At 39.7% G+C, this 22,095-nt stretch overlaps 1 protein-coding gene across 3 annotated transcripts in view; it reads right to left on the bottom strand.

Annotated features, from left to right (window-relative positions):
- Positions 1-22,095, bottom strand: part of SLCO5A1 (solute carrier organic anion transporter family member 5A1) — an 88,936-nt gene that overhangs the window by 46,734 nt on the left and 20,107 nt on the right. For all 3 annotated transcript variants that reach the window (XM_075085206.1, XM_075085205.1, XM_075085207.1), the window contains exon 3: positions 4,740-4,872. In XM_075085206.1, the coding sequence (XP_074941307.1) occupies positions 4,740-4,872 (133 nt within the window). The remainder of the gene's footprint in view (positions 1-4,739; positions 4,873-22,095) is intronic.

Here is a 22,095-nt window from a genome sequence, read left to right on the forward strand (position 1 = left end):
CATTTAAAAGTAGACAAGATTACTTGCACAAGAAATAAAAACATTGGGCCTCATATTCGTAATGCAAAGATATTGCAAACTGTATTTTCAAATGAAGGCAAATTCATACGCATGTGTAATGGTTTGTGTATTAAATGGTTATGCAAAGCCAAACACCAAACCGCCATGCGTAATGTCATTTTCGTCAGAAAGATTGTACGGGAAGCTTTTGCGAGGCAAATCTAAGTGACTGAAAGTTTTTGACTAGTTTTGATGTTATGTAAACAGAAAATCCTCTACTCATTCATTTTAGCTGATAACATACATGGATTAGAAAGCAGACTTTTAGGAGGATTAGTCAGCACTATCAGACAGGGAATAAATTGGTAGACTGTATAAAAATATAGTAACATCCCTTTCAGGATCTCAAAGGCAGAAGCTGCAAAGACACTGATCAAAGAAATTATCTGTAGCAATAATACACAGAAATCAGAAACCGACCACTCAGCAGGAAACAGCAAACGAGACAGAAGCCTGTGATGTAGCACGAAATGAAATTCAAATCCAAAGGGACCATTATGGGAGCATACCGAGTGCTGGAGATGTCACAAATGCAGCACTGGATGCAATTATCTGCACTGTCTACACTTTGCATCCTCCTGGAGAAATATCAAAGAATTGGAAAACAGACAAAAGATTATATCAAAAATAATGACACCTATACCTATAATGAGAAATTAGAGGTCAGAACAGGTTCTGTAATAATTAAAAAGCCAATTTTCGGCCTTCTAAAGTCAAAAAAATATGCAGGAGAATACCTCAAAGGCATCTGCACAAGCCCTAGGACCTCAGATAAAAACAATTAAAGCTAAGGAAGGACCACACAGTGCTGGAGGAATTCCTTTAAACTTGTGTGGAATGCCGATGAAAGACTATATGGGAAGATCCAAGTATTAAACAGATTCAGAACTAGGCAAACACTTAGAAAAGTGTCAGCAAAAGAAAATTTGATTCAAAGCACCTGACAGATCGCCAAGGGCTACTCCATAACTAATGAGATCCCTGTATAGCAGTTTAAGAGTTTGCAAAGACAGCGACATGATGGATGCTTTCTAACAGATATGCCTGCAGCTACCACATTTGAATAAAAAGCAGTTTTAAACATTTGATGGGCTGGCGTAGACAACTGGCCTGTCAGAGCACCTACAGAAAGCCCAGGTGTGCAAAACCAAGGAGCGCAAACCCATGTTCTGTGAAACTCAGGGAAGAATCAAACCAGAAATAATGCTGAGAAATAACCACTTACTTTGTTTATCAGGTTTCACAAGAGATAAACCAAGTTACCTGCCCTGCATATATGCAATATAGCTCTTAAACAGGAACAGCTTAAGTAAAAAATAGGTTTTACAGTAATTTTTGTTGCCATATATCATAGTTGCTGTACTTACTATTTTGTCTGTAATCACTACCTCCTTCCATAATGGAATTTTTCCACTGGGTCCCTGCGATAAATTACATTAGAAATCTTACAGCTATAATAAAGGAAAGATGAGAATCAAAGACACTAATTCGCTTCAAAGGAGACAAGGCTGAGAATCCTCAAATACAACTGCCCATTAACTTACCTCCGCTGCACACTACTTTTAAAAAGAGTGTCAGCTGAAGTAAGTGCTAGACTACTTTTATATTTCAAATTGTTAGATTACATAAATCCAAGGAGAAAATGTCACAGTCCCAGAAAATAGATTTCAGTGGAATGAAAATCTACACTTGCAACTGGGCACTCAGTGAGCAGCAAGGAACAAAGCAGAAATCCTCACGCTGTGAGAGTCTTCATTTTAATGGGTAGACAAAGCTCCAGAAAGAGAAAAAAGAATGAGGCGCAGATGCTATGAATGCCACCAAACTTTTATGAGAGGACACCACAGATTATGAAACAAATTACCAAAGATCTGATAGCAGGAAATACTTTTTAGAAATTAAAGAGAAAAAATTGAGTGAGCCAAAATTGGAAAAGTTATACAAGGATCTGGAACACACTTCAGGGGAAGCCACTGTCTACAAATTTAATCAACATGATGGAAAAAGGGAACTGAATGACTTTTACTTTTTCTATGCTGGCTAGAATATGACTTGCCTGCTGAGATCCTATGACAGCTGATTTCCTGCCCTTGCTGCAGTCATATATGCATCACTTCTGCTGGCAACCCTGTGCAAAACTGAAATCACCAAGATACTTTGTTCAGGTGACATTAAACATTGGAGATACATGAAACGCATTTAGCAATTTGACATAAAATCTTCCAAATGGTCAAACTAGGCTCTTTTCCTTATTTTGCTTGCGAGGCCTGGTACAGTAGATGCTCTCAAAGCCTGCCCACAGAAATGGTTGCAAAAGGTGACTTCTCACAACTCTTGCCACAGAGCTCAGTGGTTACAGCATTCCTGTAGGACGCTGGGGATTCATCCCTGGCACTGGGCATCCATCCCTCCTGCTCACTCTTTTGAGGGAGGATAGTTAAACTTGTAATTCACAAACAAGGACAGGCATTTTTTCGCCTGATCTTTCTGATGCATTTGGCTATGACAACATTGCATGTATATCCAAGCTAGCTTTAAACAAGCAGTAGTGGCTGCCCATCTGCTGCAGCACAGAGCTTGGTGCAAAGAGCCCAAGAAGCGGCAAATTGATGTGTCTGTGCTGCTTTGGTTATTTTACCTTCACCTGAGCTGTTTAAGTCAAAACTCACACAGATATGCCCAGACTACAAGGTTGCATTATAGATAAAAGTAAAGCTTACTCCACATTCGTATAGCTCCACTGATTTGAATTATTAAATATATTTATGGGCCAGTTCACGATTTCTGTTGAAAAGTACTGAGCAGATGCTGAATACCAGTTCTGACGTGTCCTTAAAAACACATGAAACGTAAGAGTTTTAGGAAGAATGTATAATATTTTGCTTTGATTACTAATCTTTTATTCAGTCAAAGCACATTTTTAACACTGTAGCACATTCACACGACAAATTTTTTCTGTGAGACAAGTCAGTATATACATGAGAGCACAGAGTCGTTAACCCCAAGGCCATAGGTTAACTGAGCACTCAGGTTTGCCTTTCTCTCACTGAAAATTCAGCTAGACAGTCCTATGCAGCAATGCTCTTGGACTAAGTAAGGCAAATGAAGCAGCGATAAATCTTTAAAGGCTTAAGAACACTCCAAATAAAGAATTTTTCACATCAAACTGTCAGGAGAGATTACTACATGATAAATAGAAACAGGTACAATTTGACTGCGATGGCGCAATGACAAATATGAATCCAGTGCATGAGAACTGACACTGCACCCCTGTGCTCACTTTGGCTGCATTAGAGTTAATTTTCTTCACTGTAGCTGGTATAGTGTGTTTTGGATTTGGTATGAGAATAGTGCTGATGGCACACTGATGTTTCAGTTGTTGTTAAGTAGTGGCTAAGAGTCCCCAAGCAGTGCCTTTACTAGTCAAAGACTCTTTTAGCTTCCCATGCTCTGCTAGGGGCACAAGAAGCCGGGAGGGGAGGAAGCACAGCCAAGGCAGCTGATCCAAACTGACCAAAGGGATATTCCATACCATATGACGTCATGCTCAGCATATAAAGCTGGGGGAAGAAGAAGAAAGGGGAGGGGGACATTCAGAGTGATGGCATTTGTCTTCCCAAGTAACTGTTACGCATGATGGAGCCCTGCTTTCCTGGAGATGGCTGAACATCTGCCTGGCCATGGGAAGTAGTGAATGAATTCCTTGGTTTGTTTCGCTTGAGCGCACAGCTTTTGCTTTCCCTTTTCATTATAATATCATTGTTATTATTATTACTATTACTGTTTTGCTTTACCTATTAAACTGTCTTTATCTCAATCCATGAGTTTTCTCACTTTCACCCTTCTGATTCTCTCCCCCATCCCACTGGGGGGGAGTGAGCGAGTGGCTGTGTGGGACTTCATTGTCAGCTGGGGCTAAACCATGACAACTCTACACCTAGAAAGTAGAGGTCTCCTCCTGCAATAATGAACTTAAGTCTTTTCCGGCCTTGCACAAAAATTTCAAGGCAGATTTATGAATTATCTGAGAAAAGGCAGTTAGAGTGTCCTCAAGACATGCTTCCTCAAAGACACATTTCCAAGGAGGCCACGTAACAAAGGCTGCCCAAAGACATCAGCTGCTGGAAGCCTACTATTTACTAGAGAATAATGTGACAGTTTACATCATCTGCTGCCTAAACAAGACTGGAAAGGCCATGTTGTGACCCCATCCTACCTCCTTCTCCTAGTGCAGGGTAAGCAAAGTCTACCATTTGTCATCTGGGCAGCAGAGCTCAGCATTTTGTGCTGCCTGCTCTGGAAAACCAGAGAAGGGATTAATCCACCTTCCAGCAGGAAGGGCTCAGCCCTGGGCAGCAGTGATGCTTGATGGCCACCTGCAAGATGGATATTGTGTCCTGCCATTCCTGTGCTGAGCTCTGTCAGTCAGCACCCACAGTGGTCAGACACAGTCCTGGAGCAGCCAAAAGCAGGAGGTTTTCCATGCAGTGTGGCATGTGCTTCTGTGGCAAGTGTTCCCTCTCTGTCAGAGACTAGTGTGTAGTAATTGACAGAAACCTCCTCTTCCTTGGCCTCCTTCTACAACCTTAAACAAGCCCTCCAAGGATATGATTTCCCAATCTGTCTCAACTCCTTGCTGGCAATTTAGAGTGTAGTTTTGAAAAATGATTGATTCTTACCAGTTTCCAATGAATCGGGGATCACTCTGGTCAATATAAACAGTTGTCCTAGGATCAACATAGAAGCCAATAAGAAGTCCTCCTAGCAAGTATCCAGCTGCAGGACCGAGTGCTCCCATCACGTACATGATGGCTGAGGAAATAAAAGGTCAGAGTCGTACATCAATAAAATGGATGCTTCATTAGTTAATTTCATGTAAGATCAAAAAGTAAAAGATGCTTCTTAAAGCAGGGAGTTTTCTATCCTAAAACCTTCAGAGTCCTTTTCTGCAACCTTTGAAGGCAGCAGCTTCTGCATAAGTAACATATTGATAAGAAAATTACCACTTCCTGTATGTTTTCAGTCAAATTATGGATGGAAGTACATACTACTTTGGTATTTTGGATGGAAAGCATACTTGACTTTTACAGTATTTTTCACATTTGGTAATATTTTCTTTGGATCAAAACAAAATTTAATACAAAATGGAAAAATATAATTAATGGTAATCAAACAGAAAAGGAAAGGCTAAAAACTGTGTAAGACACTGAAGAATGAAGTACAACATTACCACCAGACTAATACTGAGTTTAAAAAAAGTTAAGAAATCAAATATTCCTATTTCAGAAACTGACAGAATTTTGTAGCCACGGACTTGTCCATTTTACATACTGATACCAGCAGACCACATATATGATATTTCCTGCAAGACTCCTACCTTATTCAGAACATGTGATCTTTTAAATTTAAAATCTTAATTCTATTTTAAAAGATATTTCCTAATTTAAAAGGCAAGTAAAATTAAAATATCTTTCTCATGTGCAACCATACAGACACAGATTTTATACCGTCATCATGCTGGATGATAGTAAAATCCTTATAACTTGGAATAACAGAGTAGGAAGTAACAACAGAAGGTTCCTATCTGCTGCGTCTTCTACATGATACTCTTCGGAGTCCAATCTCCAGTGCTGGTCCTTCAGCCATCTACAAAAGGGCATGTGTGAGAAAACATCACCGCTCCCCTTTGGCTTGTGTGCCAGTGCTGTCGGGAGCAAGGGAGAGACGGGCAAGGAAAGGCAACATCTTAGCATGAGGCCAAGATGCAACTGGCCATGGGACCCAGGAAACCCTTCTGGATCTCCCAGCAGAGGTATAGTTCTGAGACACCAGCAGGAGCAGACAAAAACATCTGGTCTGTCTGCTGACAAGAACTGAGTGCTGAGAATTAGGAATCCTGCTCTCATTTCCAGGTTTTGAAAACTGGATGATTTAAAGGCTGTCATTTGCCTTGCCCTTAAGCCTTGCCAATTCCACTCCTTTGCTATCCTACTTCTGCAAACCCCAAATCAACTTTTGAACTTAGCCAAGGTCAGTTATCACAACCTTGAATTCAGACACCTTTTACAAGATCCGTATGATCTTGACCACAACATCAAGACCACAGCCATCTTCCAAAGACTGTTCTCTTGTAAGGGATCAGTTGTATCAGCTGAATGTTCACAAGTCCATGGGGCCTGATGGGCTTCATCCCAGAGTACTGAAGGAGCTAGTGGATGTTATGGCAGGGCCCCTCTCGATCATCTACCAAAGCTCTTGGGAATCTGGGGAGGTCCCTGCTGGCTGGAAGCTAGCTAATGTCATTCCAATCTACAAAAAAGGCATGAGGGAAGACCCAAGGAACTACAAATGTTAGTCTAACCTCAGTTCCTGGAAAAATTATGGTGAAGATTATACTGGGTACTACTGAAAGGCACATAAAGAATAATGCATCAGGCACAGTCAACATGGATTCACAAAAGGAAAGTCCTGTTTTAACTAATTTGATATCCATCTATGATAAGGTCACTCACCTAGTGATGAAGGGAAGGCAGTGGATGTAGTTTTTCTGGATTTTAGTACAACTTTTCATATGGTCCCTCACAACATCCTTCTGGACAAGTTGTCCAACTGTGGGATGAGGGGGTTCACAATGCACTGGGTGAAGAACTGGCTGAAGGGCAGAGCTCAAATGGTTGTAGTGAACTGGGCCACATCTGGCTGGTGACTGGTCACAAGTGGGGCTCCTCAGGGTTCAATTCTAGGGCCAGTTCTGTTCAATACATTTATCAATGATCTGGATGTGGGACTTCAATGCACCATTAGCAAGTTTGCTGATGATGCCAAACTGGGAGGTGCTGCTAACTGTCTTGAGGGACAAGCAGACTTCCAGAGGGATCTAGATAGATTGGAGCATTGGACAATGATTAACAGGATTACATTTTAAAAGTCCAAATGCCGGATTCTGCACCTAGGATGGAGTAATGCTGACCACAAGTATAAACTGGGAGAGGAGTGGCTGGAGAGCAGCCCTGAAGAACAGGATGGGGGGTGCTGGTTGGCAGCAGGCTCAATATGAGTCAGCAGTGTGTCCTGGCAGCCAAGAAAGCAAACTGCATCCTGGGGTGCATCAAACACATACAACCAGCTGGTCAAAAGAGGCGATTATCCCACTGTGTTCAGTGTTGGTGCAGCCTCACCTTGAGTACTGTGTGCAGTTGTGGGCCTCACAATTTCAGGAGGATGAGAAGGTCCTTGAATGCGTCCAGAGGAGGGCAACAAAGCTGGTGAAAGGGCTGCAAGAAATGGCCTATGAGGAGCAGCTAAGGACTTTGGCCTTGTCTAGTCTGGAGAAAAGGAGGCTGCGGGGTGACCTCAGTGCTCTCTACAGCTTCCTGAGGGGAAGCAGAGAGGGAGGTGCTGAGCTTTTCTCCCCGGCATCCAGCGATAGGATGCGTGGGAATGGTTCAAAGCTGCACCAGGGAGGTTTAGACTAGACATTAGGAAGCATTTCTTTACCGAGAGGGTGGTCAAACCCTAGAACTGGCTTCCTAAAGAGGTGGTTGATGCCCCCAGCCTGTCAGTATATAAGAGGCATTTGGACAATGCCCTTAATAAGATGCTTTAACTTTTGGTCAGCCGTGAAGTGGTCAGGCAGTTGGATGAGATGATCACTGTAGGTCCCTTCCAACTGAAATAGTCCATTCCATTCCGTTCTGTTCCCCTACTTGATCTCTTTCCTTCCTTAATGCATCCTGCAGTACTTACCCCTTTTGAGATGCTTCTGCCCTGCTTCCCATGCTGTCTGGCTGTAAGCATGAAAGGCAAGAGGGGTGGTAAGGGATGGTCTCTGCTGTCCACTCACATGTTTGGTACCACTGAAAGCCAGCACATCACCACTTGCTCAGCTGCTGCAGATCCACTACTTAGCACATGAAAAAACAACCGATTACCTAATTCTCAGAAAACATCATCTTCACCACAAAATCTGTACCTCCACATAGTTTCTGTGGACCAGTCACTCTCCATGGCAGTATGCAGACTCCATCCTTTTTGGTCGCATCCTCAATCAGGCATGCTGCATCCCTAGACTGCAGCAGCTGAGGAAGCGTAACTGAGCTGTTAGAGCTTGCGTTTCTGCATTACCAGTTACAGTAAATTCTATCTCATGGACAAAATGAGCAAAAAGAAATCACTACATCTGCCTGATTAAACCAAAATAACTTGTACATTTTTATCTTATGTTTTGAAATAAGAGGAAGAAGAAAAAGAACATTCTCATTAATAAAAAGGGGCTGCTATCTAAGACCTAGATTGCAGGGGGGAAAAAAAATCACAGAAACTACTACAAAAGGTAAACTGCTTATAGTAAAAAATGCTGCCAGAATACAAATTGATTAAACAGATTTATCACTTCTAAGTTACTCTTTCTTAAACACATTTTCAGTTTTTATGAACCTGCAATTTCAAGTAATTAGATTTTGCTGAAGTTCTTTTTGCATAATGGTTTCCAGAACCATGTTCACTATTTAAATTTATTCCAGCCATGTTCCCTTCTGGATTGATTGCAAACAATTCTCTGTATGCCTAAAATGCTCCACGAGATATTTAACACTGCTCCTTAGCAGTAAGTGTTTAGATAAACACCACAGTAACTGTTATTTCTAAAATCCACATCATGAGGAGTGAAAAAAAAAATCAACCTCCATCCACTATAATAAATTTTGTTCTACAGATGGTTGCTTTGCAAATTGATTCAAACAGCTACAGCAAACTCAGATCTCTAAAAACTTTATAGAGGAAACACAAAGGGAGTAAAAGAGTGACCTAATCCATTCATTTCAGTATTCAGAAAAAACACTTATGCTGTATTTATTCAGCTTCAGTTCCACCACTGAAACAGGCAAAATGCAGCAACTGCTTAGAGGCTTAGGAGCACTACCCAGACAGTGCATTTTGTACACCTGGTAACTTCATAGGTTTTCTTTGTAGGCAAAAATACTGCACAGTAAAGATAAAAATAACAGTGCACACTGTGCTCCATTAGAGGAGGGAATGCTTTGAGCCATTTCAAAAGTATTTTAAAATAAGTGTATGCTGTTTAGGCTTCTAGATTTTTTTTAATATAACTTACAGATAGCATGTAATTTTCTGGATCTTTCAGAAAAAAAAGAGCCCCTAGGGCAGTTCTGGTTCAAGGAAGGAGGAAACGTGTGAGCAGATGAGTTCCACAATTGCCATTTTCAGACACTTTGCAGCATGCTCCTCAGCACCTAGTAATGGTCACTATCAGAAACCAGACACCAGCCGGAATAAACTGATTTGGACTTCTAAATAGGACTAAAGGTAGAGCATGGCAAGTAAAGGATTTTGATATTTCAAAATTAGGTACTTGAAAAAATCTGCCCCAAACCTCCCAACTTTGCTGTGGAAGTGAAGGGAGAGCCATCTCCAAGAGTCACCCTGGCAGGCTGCTCTAGGGTCCCTTGAAATTCCGGTTACAGCCCTCACAGCTATGCACCCCAGTGTCCAGGAATAAAGAGGTTCCTGATTCCCAAACAGGCCACTAAGATTACTGGATGATATGGAAGGGAAACTAAACTGGAAACAGATTCAATCAGGGTGTCATCAAAACTGAATGCAATTCACAAATGAAAAATTTTACCGAGAACTGTTCCATAGTGTTTTTCCATCCAGGTCATTAGAAGGTCTCCACCTTCTGGAAGAAAAAGGTTCTGAAACATGTAGATGATGTAGGAGCACCTTCCTTTCAGCCCCCTGCCTGGCATTTCAGCTAGCTCTTTTTGGTCTTCCCTCTTTGGGCCATGATCTGGGACCTTGGTCTAGGGAGCTGCACTGATTCAACAGCCGAGAAGTTTCAACAAAAGAAGTAACAAACATTTTTATCAGGGGACATACTGGCTTACTGTGATGTAGAGGCAGGCCACATGGTATCCAGATGATTTTTTAAATTGCCCTTAATGAAATCCAGGATTTGCCTTTTAACATCCTAGCCATAACCTTGACTGGTGCTTAGACTTGCAAGTTGCCTTCAAATTTCTTAAGTCATAAAGAACTATGCTATAAATCACAGTAATACCTCCTTTCCCATGATCCAACAGAGATGATGTACATTCTACAAGTTATAACTCTAATCCAAACAATGAATCACCTTCAAAAGATAAAATGAGGAAACTATTGTTAATATAGACATATAGGCTACAACATTCATCTGATTCTCTTCTGATTGGTTTTCATTTAAATGAAAAATTGTACCTCCCAGAGTTACCGCATTAACCATGCATGTTCAACGCTGGCAAGTCACTAAGTACATTTCTCTGGAAACATGGATCTCTCTAGGAAAGAGCATCTGCAGGTCACCCACTCCTAGCTGAATTAGAGCCACCTGAGAACTACTCGTGACATTCAACATGACCAGCTCAGACTGGACCTTGCAAAAGTTTTTCCCCAGAAGCCTGTCATAGAATCATAGAATCATAGAATCATACAATCATACAATCATATAACCATACAATTATTAAGGTCATTAAGGTCATTAAGGTCGGAAAAGACCTCTAGGGTCACCAAGTCCAACCATCAACCCAACACTACCATGTCTCCTAAACCATGCCCTGAAGTGCCACATCTACACGTTTTTTGAACACCTTCAGGGATGGCGACTCCACCACCTCTCCGGGCAGCCTGTTCCAATGCCTGACCACCCTTTCAGTGAAGAAATTTTTCCTAATATCCAATCTAAATCTCCCCTGATGCAGCTTGAAGCCATTTCCTCTCATCCTATCACTGGTAACTTGGGAGAAGAGACCAACACCCACCTCACTACCCCCTCCTTTCAGGTACTTAGAGAGTGCTAAGGCCTCCCCTCAGCCTCCTCTTCTCCAGACTAAACAACCCCTTCATAGCTTGCTGCTGCTGTGATGTAGGATCTTAAGTCTTCAAAGCAAAGCACATGTTAGTCTACTAAAATTACACGGTATTTAACAAGACAATTTCAAAGGCCAAAGACCTTGTAAATTCTTCTGAGTTTCCCTTTCCTCTGAAGAACTTGGCATTGTGGTGAGGGGTTTGCATTAGCAAGCATCCTTCTTCCTTTGGGTTCAGCTTCTCTTCAGTGATGAGGGATAGCCTTTCCCAGCTCTCCCAAACCTGGGCTTTCAACTGTAGTTCTACATCTGACATAGACTGTAGATGAGTAAAAATATACTGGTTCAGACACAGTGCCCATTTGCCCCCATGATATCCAGCCACGGTTATTTTAATTCCTTTGAAGTTTTGTACCTGAGGAGCTTATCTGCCTCACTGAGTATGCCCTCAGCATGGCATATTATCTCAGGCACACCACCATACTAACAAGGCTGTGTAGTTTTGAAACTGCAGCTGGCTATGGCTAGCCAGGCTTAGCCACAAACGTCCATCACAGCTAAGACGCTGGATGGGAAAGAGGGAGTCAAACAAACAGTAACTGAGTTACACATAGAATTTACCTACAAAAGCGCAATAAGATCAAGCAGTGTCATTCTTCACTAAAAAGTTTATCCTAGGACATGTTGCAATGAATGCTGCCATTTTGACAATATTTGACAAAATTATAATATTGTGTATTGCTTCTATTCATAGGAGATTCTTCTTCAGCTGAAGAAAGCTTTACGTAGTAGTACAGCAAAGTCTCTATGATTACGAGACGGACTGAATCCTCTACAGGTCCGAAAATGCCTGTTTTCACATAACATGCATGAAATAACTTTGTTGCCAAAGATTTTCTTTTTAATCTCCCCACACTATGAAAATACACTGAGAAAGAGGTCATAAAAATATTTTGAATGTCCTTTTCCTCTAATCACACCAAATGACAACTTTAATACATTTTGCATTTGGGAATATCTAACATGGCATCCTCAAATGCATACATTGTTAACCCTCTGACTGTGCCTTTTTATATTAGTAACGCTAGTGCCAATTAAAGCCGCAAGCATCATATGGTGCCTACATGAACAGAAAGTACACAACTCCAGTGCACTACAACAGGCTGTCTGGCTTCTGATATCTAAAACAGCCACTTTGGTTTAAAAAGTAAAAACAAATGCATATATTGCTCAGTGCATCTCATCTCTGTGTGCACACACATGTCACCACACAGAGTTTATCACTGGATGAGGAGAAACACTTCTGAAAGACCCCATTGTTCAAATCTTGGCAGCACGTCACCATAGTACAACTGTTCATTTCATACATGTGTAAGGCAAGCAGAATTTGACCTTTATTCTATTTTCAATGGAAGTTTAGGATTTGCAAAATCCTGCAAAAGCTACAGTGTGTATTCTGGAGGTTTTATATATATATAAATACATATATATATATATCTATATGTAAATATAGGTGTATATATATATATATAAAATATACATGTTTTTCCTGTCACAATAGTATGGCGATTTGGGCAGATTTTGCAGGATGCTTTTTAATGGCATAAAGGTATAATTATTTTATATCTGTAGATTTCAAATTTTTACTCCAAAAACTTAACCGTCATTAGCATGAGGGTATTGATTGGGAAACAGAGATACAAAAGATAAAATTAATCCCCCATAGTCATGGAGTAGAGTAGAAAGTCCAGGAGTATAATTTACTTCACCAAAGCAATAACTCACTGGCCTCCCTGCTGAACAACACTCAAGAAAGAAAATGCTCCTGTGAATTTGCAAGAAAAGCCTCGTGTTTACAGGTTACCTGTCCACAGCCTGAGGAGTGAGCTTTATCAGAAATAGCAAGATGAACTTTATATAATCCTGACTGTGTGTCTATATGTCAGGAAATTTAGGGGGCTACAGAGAAAAAAAAAAAAAAAGATAGTCCACAGGGGTTACCATCTGGGATTTTGCAAGCAAGAGAAGCATCACCATGCTATGGTACCATAGCATCCTCTCTAGTCCTACTGCAGCACATTTCCCTGGGAAGATGAGCTATGCTGTCGCTGAGGAATAAGCAGCAGGATATTTCTCCAGGGTACAAGGCAGGTTTCAATTTCCCCACAGAACAAAGCTGAGAGGCAGAGGTTTCAATGTGGAACATGTCTCAGCTTTCCCCTGTTCCTCTCATCCATACCCATCACGGGGTAGCAAGGAACAAGCATGAAGCAGATTTCAAAGAAACATTGCTTCCATTCATAAAGGTGTATTTACCTCATCTTGTCTAAATTCACACACCCAGAAGCTACCCAAAAAACCATAAGGTTTAACCACTCATTTGAGCCTGAGGACACATAACTGAGAGGAGTTGTGAGCAGAAGCCAGGCATACTTCTCAAAAGCTTTTAAGTCAGGAAATCAGTTCACTTCCTTCTTTTCTTTATGAACACATAGCCAAGCCTATCTATACATGCTTTAGTATTTTTTCTTTAATGTGGTTATTTGCTCAGGAAAAAACAATGTTTTAAGCAGTACTGCAGTCAGATAACAAGGTACAGATCAGATATTTAAATCATTTCCTTTAAAATGTATTACTGTTAGCATGACTTTAAAGGTCTCTCAGATCCACTGCTCCACTCAAAACAATAAATAAAGCAACAAAACTACTCCAGTAGCCTGCCTTGATCTTTGTATAGAATATATTCATCACTATTTTCACAAGCAGATTCCCCAGACCTTAGAGACAAATTTATAGAGAAGCACAATTTTACATGCCTACCATGCAAACTAAAACAAAAGGTCCTCCTTACCATCCATTAAAAAAATGTTGAAAGTTAAATTAAATACAAATACGTCCAGTGACTTGCCAATGCCAGATGAAAAGCATTACATTTTTACTTTTCTCTTACAGATTTATTACTAAGATATAATTTGTATCAAAGGAGATATCATTCCCTGGCTCAAGCAGCTAAGCTTCCTTATGCTTTCTGTTCTCCATTTTTGGTCATTTTCTAAAACATTATAATAATTTTCACAGGATCTAGTTCTAACAGCACAAAAAAAAAAAAAAAAAAAACCAAAAAAAACAGGAAAATAAGCCCAAACAAAACAAGCTAAAATAGGCTGTCTGTCCCAAAGCGCACCTCTCATATACACTGTCACTGCAATGCTGCTCCCAGTCACTTGCTATGCTGTGGAGCCACAGTGACTATAAAGCAATTTATCTTAAATCAGAATTTCACAGGCCTTAGCACTTGTCTTTAGGTTACACTATCAACAGGTGTGCGCATCCAATCCAAAATCTGAAAACACTGAAAACATCAAAGAAGAAAGGCTTGCACTTGTGCCATGTTATTTCAGCCTTACAGATACTCTGCTTAAGAAAAGATTTCTCCAAGAAAAACTATTCCAGTGCTTAAAATGGACTCTCTATTCCTTTACTCCTCAAACCTGAGAACTGCGGAAGTAGAAACCCAAGGGGCAACCGGAGACTGTCCCATTCTTTAGAGACAACTGTTTCATTTGGAAACACGAATATTATTTCTTTTTTTTCTTCAAAATCTGTCTTTTCTCTCTTCATATTCACCTATAAATAAAAATTTACTGATATTACCATGCATGACTTGTGGTTAGTAAGTAAATATGAAAAAGATACATCTGCTGTAAGAGTCTAGTGAAAACTACTGCAATTTCCAAGTGCAGTCTTCATATCAGTGTGGTTAACTGAATTTAGACACCATACATGAGGAAATTCTGATATTAGATAATTAAGCAAATCAGGCTTTATCAGCTTTATCAGTTCTTAAACCAATTAGAAGGCAAGAACCTTCTGGTGACGGTATTCCAAAAGCACACGCAGCTATCTCTTAACTTTCAGCACATGGAAAGTCCCCACTGATGCAAACAGTTTGCGTGACCAAAGATAAGCTTGTCTATGCTTGCATGATCAGAACCTAAACTGAAAACAAAGATGCTCTGACATTCTTTCCGTGGACGAAGCAGCATTGGTCCCCCCAATAAATGTATTTTAAAAACAGAAGTGTTAACAACTACTTAAATGCATTAATATGAGAGCAATGAAAACTGTCTGTCTTAAACCTCCGAGGTGTTTTTCCACATGTAGGGAATTTTGATATGGAAATCCGCTGTTATTGAAATCTAGCTCTCAGACAGATGCATACATGACTTGTGCTGAACACAGTAAGAATGCCCAAAGATGCCCTGAAAGGCAGAACTTTGCTTTTAGCTGTTACTTTCTGGAAATCAGTTCTAAAAGAAAGCTCCACATCTTACCTTCAAGTTTCTCAAGTCTCTGTCAGTATGTTGCATTATAAACATAAGACAACTTAACATATCCCAAGAAGGTCACTAGCTGTGAGTTCCCAAACCCTGACTTTTCAAAAGAGTCAGCATTCCAAACTCACCTTCAATGAAATGTCATAAATGTAATGTTCATTTCCATACAGAAAATTATCTTCTGTATATACACTAACCTAAATCCTAAGCAAACTACTACTCAAAATTATTTTGAAACCCTTTAACATCCCAAATCCAAGAAATAACTAGTTAGGTAATTTCATTGTCTTATTTCCCGTGCATCCAAACACTGAAAGCTAAATCCACAGTAGTGAATTCATCCCTCACACTAGTAGGATCCTATAAGTTAGTGGGGCTACTCTCACAAGGCAGGCAGGATTTCGAACTTCTGTCCTATTACTCAGTGATATTCCTAATAAATGGGCACGGAAGCTGTTGGCTGTCATTAAGAGATACTGGAGCAGCCTCTTGACTCACAGTCATTCTTTCCGTTAAGTCATTTCAAATGGGAATATCTCTTCTCTACCTTTTAATTGCTTGGCTTTGGTTTTTTTAATGGTTTGGCAGTTGAAGACACACACATGCATTTAATTTTCATTGGAGACTATCCCCAGGCACATGCTTACAGACACTGTTGATCTCAACTTCTTAAAACTAATTTTCATTTCTTTACTATTACTTCTAACTAAACTGGAGTGAGGCTGGGTTGTTCATTTGCACCTTATCCCCCTTTTCTTTAGGCTATCATAACTGAAAAATACCAATCAATGAAAGCTGAGATTTGGCCTGCAAGAAGACCTCACCAGGTAGATCCCTAGTAATCAAATGAAAGAGACTGAAGTATTTTTAAATCCTGTGAATTTAAAATTGCAGTGAGAGAACCCAGGTCCATAGCTACAAGATCAGGTGAACCCAGCCCAGAAGAGCATTTCAGACTATTTGTATCTGCCCTAGTTTTATATCATGTTCAGGCAGTGTAACAGCATAAGCAGGCAGGAATATTTGTTCAGGTCTTCTCATTGCTTTTTGCTGGGAGAATGTTTTTCTTGGAGGAAAAGCAGGGGAAGAGCTTGGTGAAATTTTTCAGGCACAGAACCAGATTTTAAAGTATGCTATCACATACCATGGGAAGAACCAGGAATAAGTACCAGTTCCTTATTAGCAAAGTCTATGTACTTTAAATACCTAATGTCTATTGATCTGGGCTTTATTGGTTATTGTGCACAAAGTGGGTAATAGCACACATAAATATCTGATTTTCAGAGGCAGGTTCAACCCACATTTTGCATAATTCATCATTACCCAAAAGCAGACCCTTTGTGCCTAGGAAAGAAACTATGAGGAAGAAATGGAGACAGACCAAATATCTACTGAAAGGGAAGGTTAGGTGCTGACAAAGAATTTCTATATATATTCACTATTCCTTTGTCCCACCAGCAAGACAACAGAAGAAGTAGAGGGGGAAATTATTTCAATCATGTTCTCTCAGAATTAATTTCCTTTCAAAAATTGGTTTCTGCCTAGGAGGCACAGGTTAATTATTGAAAATGTTGGTGATTGTTTTTCCCCTGACTACCTCTCACTAACAGATTGCAAAGAAGGGCAAGCCAAATAGCATTTCTTCTGTTTTCTTTGTAAATTGCACTTACATTTTCATTTTTCAACCAAAACAACAGGAATTACAGTTCATTACTCATATCTGGCTGAAAATCTGCCTGTAAGCAAAAGCACATTATTCCAGTAATTTGCAGATGACCCTGTTAGTTTTATTAACATTTATTGTGTTGCTGAAGAAGTCATTTTTCTACATTCAAAAAGGCTGAAAGCTGAAATAGCCTCAATTAAAAAAAATTAAATAACAATTGGCAAAGTGAAATGCAGAGCCATATAGCCATATTTGAAAGCATATTGAAAATATTATTACAGGTCAAAGAGTCTGAAAAACATTTCCATCCATGTGTAACAGTTATAAATAGCGGAGGCTATTTATTTTGGCTATAGGACACCACGACCATTTTATTAAAACCTCCACAAAGTTTCAAAATTTACTCTTTATTCTCATAGGAACAAACATTGTTTGGGCATTTTCACAAAATTGGAATTACGCTGAAATGTTTGTTTCTGGAAAAAACTTGAGCTCTGGGTTCTGGGTAGGGGTCTCTCCTTCTCTGTGTCTCCACATAGGGATCATAAGATAGACGTGAGAGTTCATTCAACTCCATGTTCTGCTTGGAGACAGCAGAGATTTTTTGCTGCAGCACCAAAATAAATTTTTTCACCATTCAAGCACAGCCTCCTTATCAACAACAGATGGATGATGACAACAGCAGGCTTCCCCGGTCTTTTCCACCACTCCCCACAACAAAAAAGCTTTTGGTTTCAATGCAACAACAAAATGTTCTTAATGGCTTCAATCACAACTTCTAATAGAATTAGGGCAGGAGAAGCAAAACCACCTGGAAGGAAATAGTGCATAGCCAGATCTTTGACAGCCAGGTCTAGATAGCCAGGTCTTAGATCTTAGATCGATGTTATCTAAATAACAGATCTTGCAGGGAACCCAGGCCATGACAAGCCTGACCATGGACCATGTGGCCTTAGTATCGGCAGAAGAAACTTCTGTATATCCCTGTGGCTACACTGAACACCATGACCACTGTGAGCTTCTAGGCCCTGACTTAGATTCACTGAACTAGAAGACTCCTGGGATTTAATGCCTTGAATTGAAGAAGAAATAACCCTGAGTTAGGGGAAGGGTTATCTTCACCCTTGTGTAGACATCCCAGCCTATGGAGGAATGCCAGCAAGAAATGCCCCAGCACCTCTGTCCTTCCTCATAGTTAAGGAGCTAATGGGTGCCCCACTGAGAAACAAATTGTTCCCAAATGACCCTGGCACTCTTGACACAGTCCCATGAAAGAGGACACAGAAGCACAGAGCTGCTGCTGTTGATCCCTAAAAAGGCCCTGATAAACCCAGTAGATGAAGGGATGTGAATTGTCAGAGATATACCAGAAATTCTGAGAAAAAGAAATTGAGATCTCTGTAAGAAACAAAAAAGAAGGCAATTCATTCATATTTTTGCTTTGGACAGAAAACCACCACAGACACAATTCGTTAGTAACAAACCAATTCTATAAACCCATATAATTGCTAAGACAGTTTTAGTTAGTGCTGAAAAAAATGAATGTACATCTCACAGGGAAAAGTAGATATTGACATGCAAAGTCAATAATCAAATAAAAATTATGAAAATATTTTTATATTATGTTATTAAGAAATGGGATTTACATGGTTTGGTTTGGTTTTGTCTACGCATCAAGTTAAAATAACTTGATTTTTTAAAATGCTAACCTGTATTCCTACATAAAGGTCAAAATAATGCAATGTAAGTTAAATATTTCAACCTTATCAAGAACAAATTATTTTTTCTACATGAAAAAATATTAAGTCCGTATATCCCAAAAATCAAGACCTAATTAAGTCATTTGCCAGAGCAAAACCATCAGAACATCTTTATCAGTGCTACTGAATGGCATAGTTTAAACACAAAGTGTAGCACTGAAAAAGTAATTACTCTTACAAAAGGTTCTCCTTAATGGTAGTATTATAATTACATTTGTCTTCCTTTTTAACATATAAGTTGTCACTGTGATTTAGGGCTCCATTTGCAGCTCATTCCTAGTCACAGTAAGATATGTTAATAATATATAGCAGTATTACTAGCTTACAGTGTTAGCATTTCCAATAGAAAATTATTTATATTACAAGGATCCTTCCAAGATATTTCAAAACACCATACATGGTTGATTTACAAAAACTGAAACATTTAAAATCAGCTGTAGTTACTTTCACTAATTAGGGAATTTAATTATTCTGCTGACATGTTTTGGGGAAAATTGGGCAATACCCTTTTACTTAGTCTGCATTTCTTTTAAATGAGGACTTCATTCTGTTGTTTCTCTCTCCTGTGAGTAGAATTAGACATGGCAGTTTGTTTCTCAACTACTTAATTAGCAGATTATTAAGCATATTGTTATTCTCCAAAAGTAAAAGATGCTTTCATATTTAGCAGACAGACATGAAAAACGTGGTAGCTAGAGGCTACGTACAAATGACTTTCAGCCAACTTTAGACACACTTGCATAACATCAACTTTTTTAACAGGATAATTAATTATATTATTTTCCTAGGGATGTGGCGGACTCTCCATGAGTAGTTAATTTTAAGCTAAATGGTATTATATAAATAGAGCATTGCATAGGGGTAATGCTGTAATGAAATCTGATTCAACACAGATGTCAAAGAAAACGAACATAACAGTCCTTTCTGGCCCAAAAAAGCATAAAATTATCCCACAAATTCTCTTATTGTCTCTAACACAGTAGGTCTTGCAGAAACAGTCATCACTGATTGCAAAGAAGGATGCCAAGAGACAAGAAACCTTTTGACCTCTCCTTCCTGGCCATGCTGCCTTGAGACATCTCCAAAGTCATTGCCCAGGTAAGGGAAGGACCAGAGCTGACCCTGTGCTCTTTACATATTTCACTGGTGTATCAGTTGAGCATTTAGCAGAGGTAGCCCCAGAATGTAGCAGAGGTAGCCCTTGGTACTGGCTGCAGCAGCCAGGGAACCTCCAGGCTGTCCCGAGCCACCCTGGGGCACCTCTCTCTGCCAGGCTGACTCTGAGAGCACCAAAGAGCAAGAACACCCCACAACCATGGGAGCTGGTACTGATGCCCGAACACATAGAAACTGCTTAGCCAGGCTTAAGAAATCAGGTATTAAGCACCAATGAAAATAAAATATATTTCATTACTTAGATTTTGCTTACTTAAGCAATTCAGTGACCTTTTTTTTTCTAGGATCTTAGTCCATTTGCATCCCTTCTCATAGCGAACATGTTTTTGGTTATTTACATTTAGGAAGATTCAACTGGAAGATTACACTTATGTACACAATCTGCAAACTATCACAACTTTCAATCAGCTTACCACAAGCAAGTTACTTGTTGAAACTTTAGGCCTATGTTTGCAAAGAAATTTATTAAAAGTCAGATCCCTTGGCTTCCTCAGGCTCCTTGGGAAATCTTGACTTCAGTTATGAAATTATTCAGAGAGAGAGGGAGAGAGAGAGAGAGAGAGGTTGACAGGGAGGTCCGCAAAGAATGATACTGGAGTTGCTTGGAATAACCATGATTGCAAGTGTTACCAGTGGTCTCTGCTGATGGCAGAGCTTTTCCAAGTCCAATGAAAATCAATCAGGTATCTTTCCACTCTGTAGGAGTTTTTAACATCATGTGACAGAAAAAGGATGCCTTCACACACTGCTGGACCCTTAACTACATTTTCAGATTCATGCTGATAAATTTGACAACAAAACAAGTGGAAGCACACAGCTTATAGGCAGAGAAAAAGAGTGAAAATGTTAATCACCAAAAAAGGCAAACATCTAGTACTCCTTCAAAGAGCAAATATAACGCATACATTTCTATATTGCATGTTATATTTAATTGCAATTGTAATCCATTGCACTGATAATTTTAACAAACTATATTGTCATGAGATTAATTTATGACAGTATAGACTGAGTTTCAATATAGCATACACAAACAGTTATTAAACACAGATACTGAAGATGTGGTGTAAGCCTTAGTTTTGTCTCCTGTGAAACAACTGAAGTTATAACGTGAAAGTTAAAAAAAATCAAATGTGAGAACACTAGCAATAAAACTTAAATTTTCAATCACTGTTTAAATCATGCCTGCTTCTAATAAACCCGGTAAATAAAAATACAGTCTAAAATACAGTCAAAAATACTATTAAAGGCTGAGAGACTTTGGTTTGTTCAGCCTGGAGAAAAGACGAATATGGGGGGATTTCATCAATACCTATAAATATCTAGAGGGTGAGTGTCAGGACAATGGGACTCGGCTCTTTTCATAAGTGCCCAACGACAGGACAAGGGGCAATGGGCACAAGTGGGAACACAGGAAGTTCCACCTCAATATGAGAAAAAACTTCTTTGCTGTGAGGGTGACAGAGCAGTGGCACAGGCTGCCCAGGGAGGTTGTGGAGTCTCCTTCCCTGGAGACATTCAAAACCCACCTGGACGTGTTCCTGTGCCCCCTGCTCTAAATGTCCCTGCTCAAGCAGGGGGGTTGGACAAGATGATCTCCAGAGGTCCCTTCCAACCCCCACCATTCTGTGATTCTGTGAACAAAAATATCTCTGGCTATGACATTCCCTTGAACTACACATGCCATGTAAATTATTTATAAGTTAATATAACAATCTGAGATCCATATTTTTAGATCATTACACAGATAATTATATTTTATGCATTCCTATCCCTAATCTAAATTGCACATCTATAATAAATTTTAAAAACCATCCAAAGTTTACAAGTCTACTTCTGCTGTCAGTGGTGGCACTACACTCAGACCACAAATGCTCAGACAAAACAGAACAAGTTTAAAAAGGGTCTTTGCACAATTTATGAGAAATGCAGACCTTCATCTACTGTAAACTCTTATAAAGGTGAAGTTCTTATTAAGTATATCATGGTAACACTCATACGCAGAATACAGGAATCAAACATCACACAGCAAACTCAACTTTGAGGTATCTCTTGCGGTTACCTCCTCCTCTCCTCAAACAAGCAGCTCGCCCATTGTATCACTGAGGTCTCTGTATGTTATGCTGGAGTTACACATCCTTGTCTCAAGGCCAATTCTAACCCCCAAAACTGCATAAACCCTTGTCAAACATGTCACAGCTGCTCCATTTGTGCCCTCAAACAGCACAGCTACCACT

Source organism: Phalacrocorax aristotelis, chromosome 2 (assembly GCF_949628215.1).
Source record: "Phalacrocorax aristotelis chromosome 2, bGulAri2.1, whole genome shotgun sequence".
Taxonomy (NCBI): domain Eukaryota; kingdom Metazoa; phylum Chordata; class Aves; order Suliformes; family Phalacrocoracidae; genus Phalacrocorax; species Phalacrocorax aristotelis.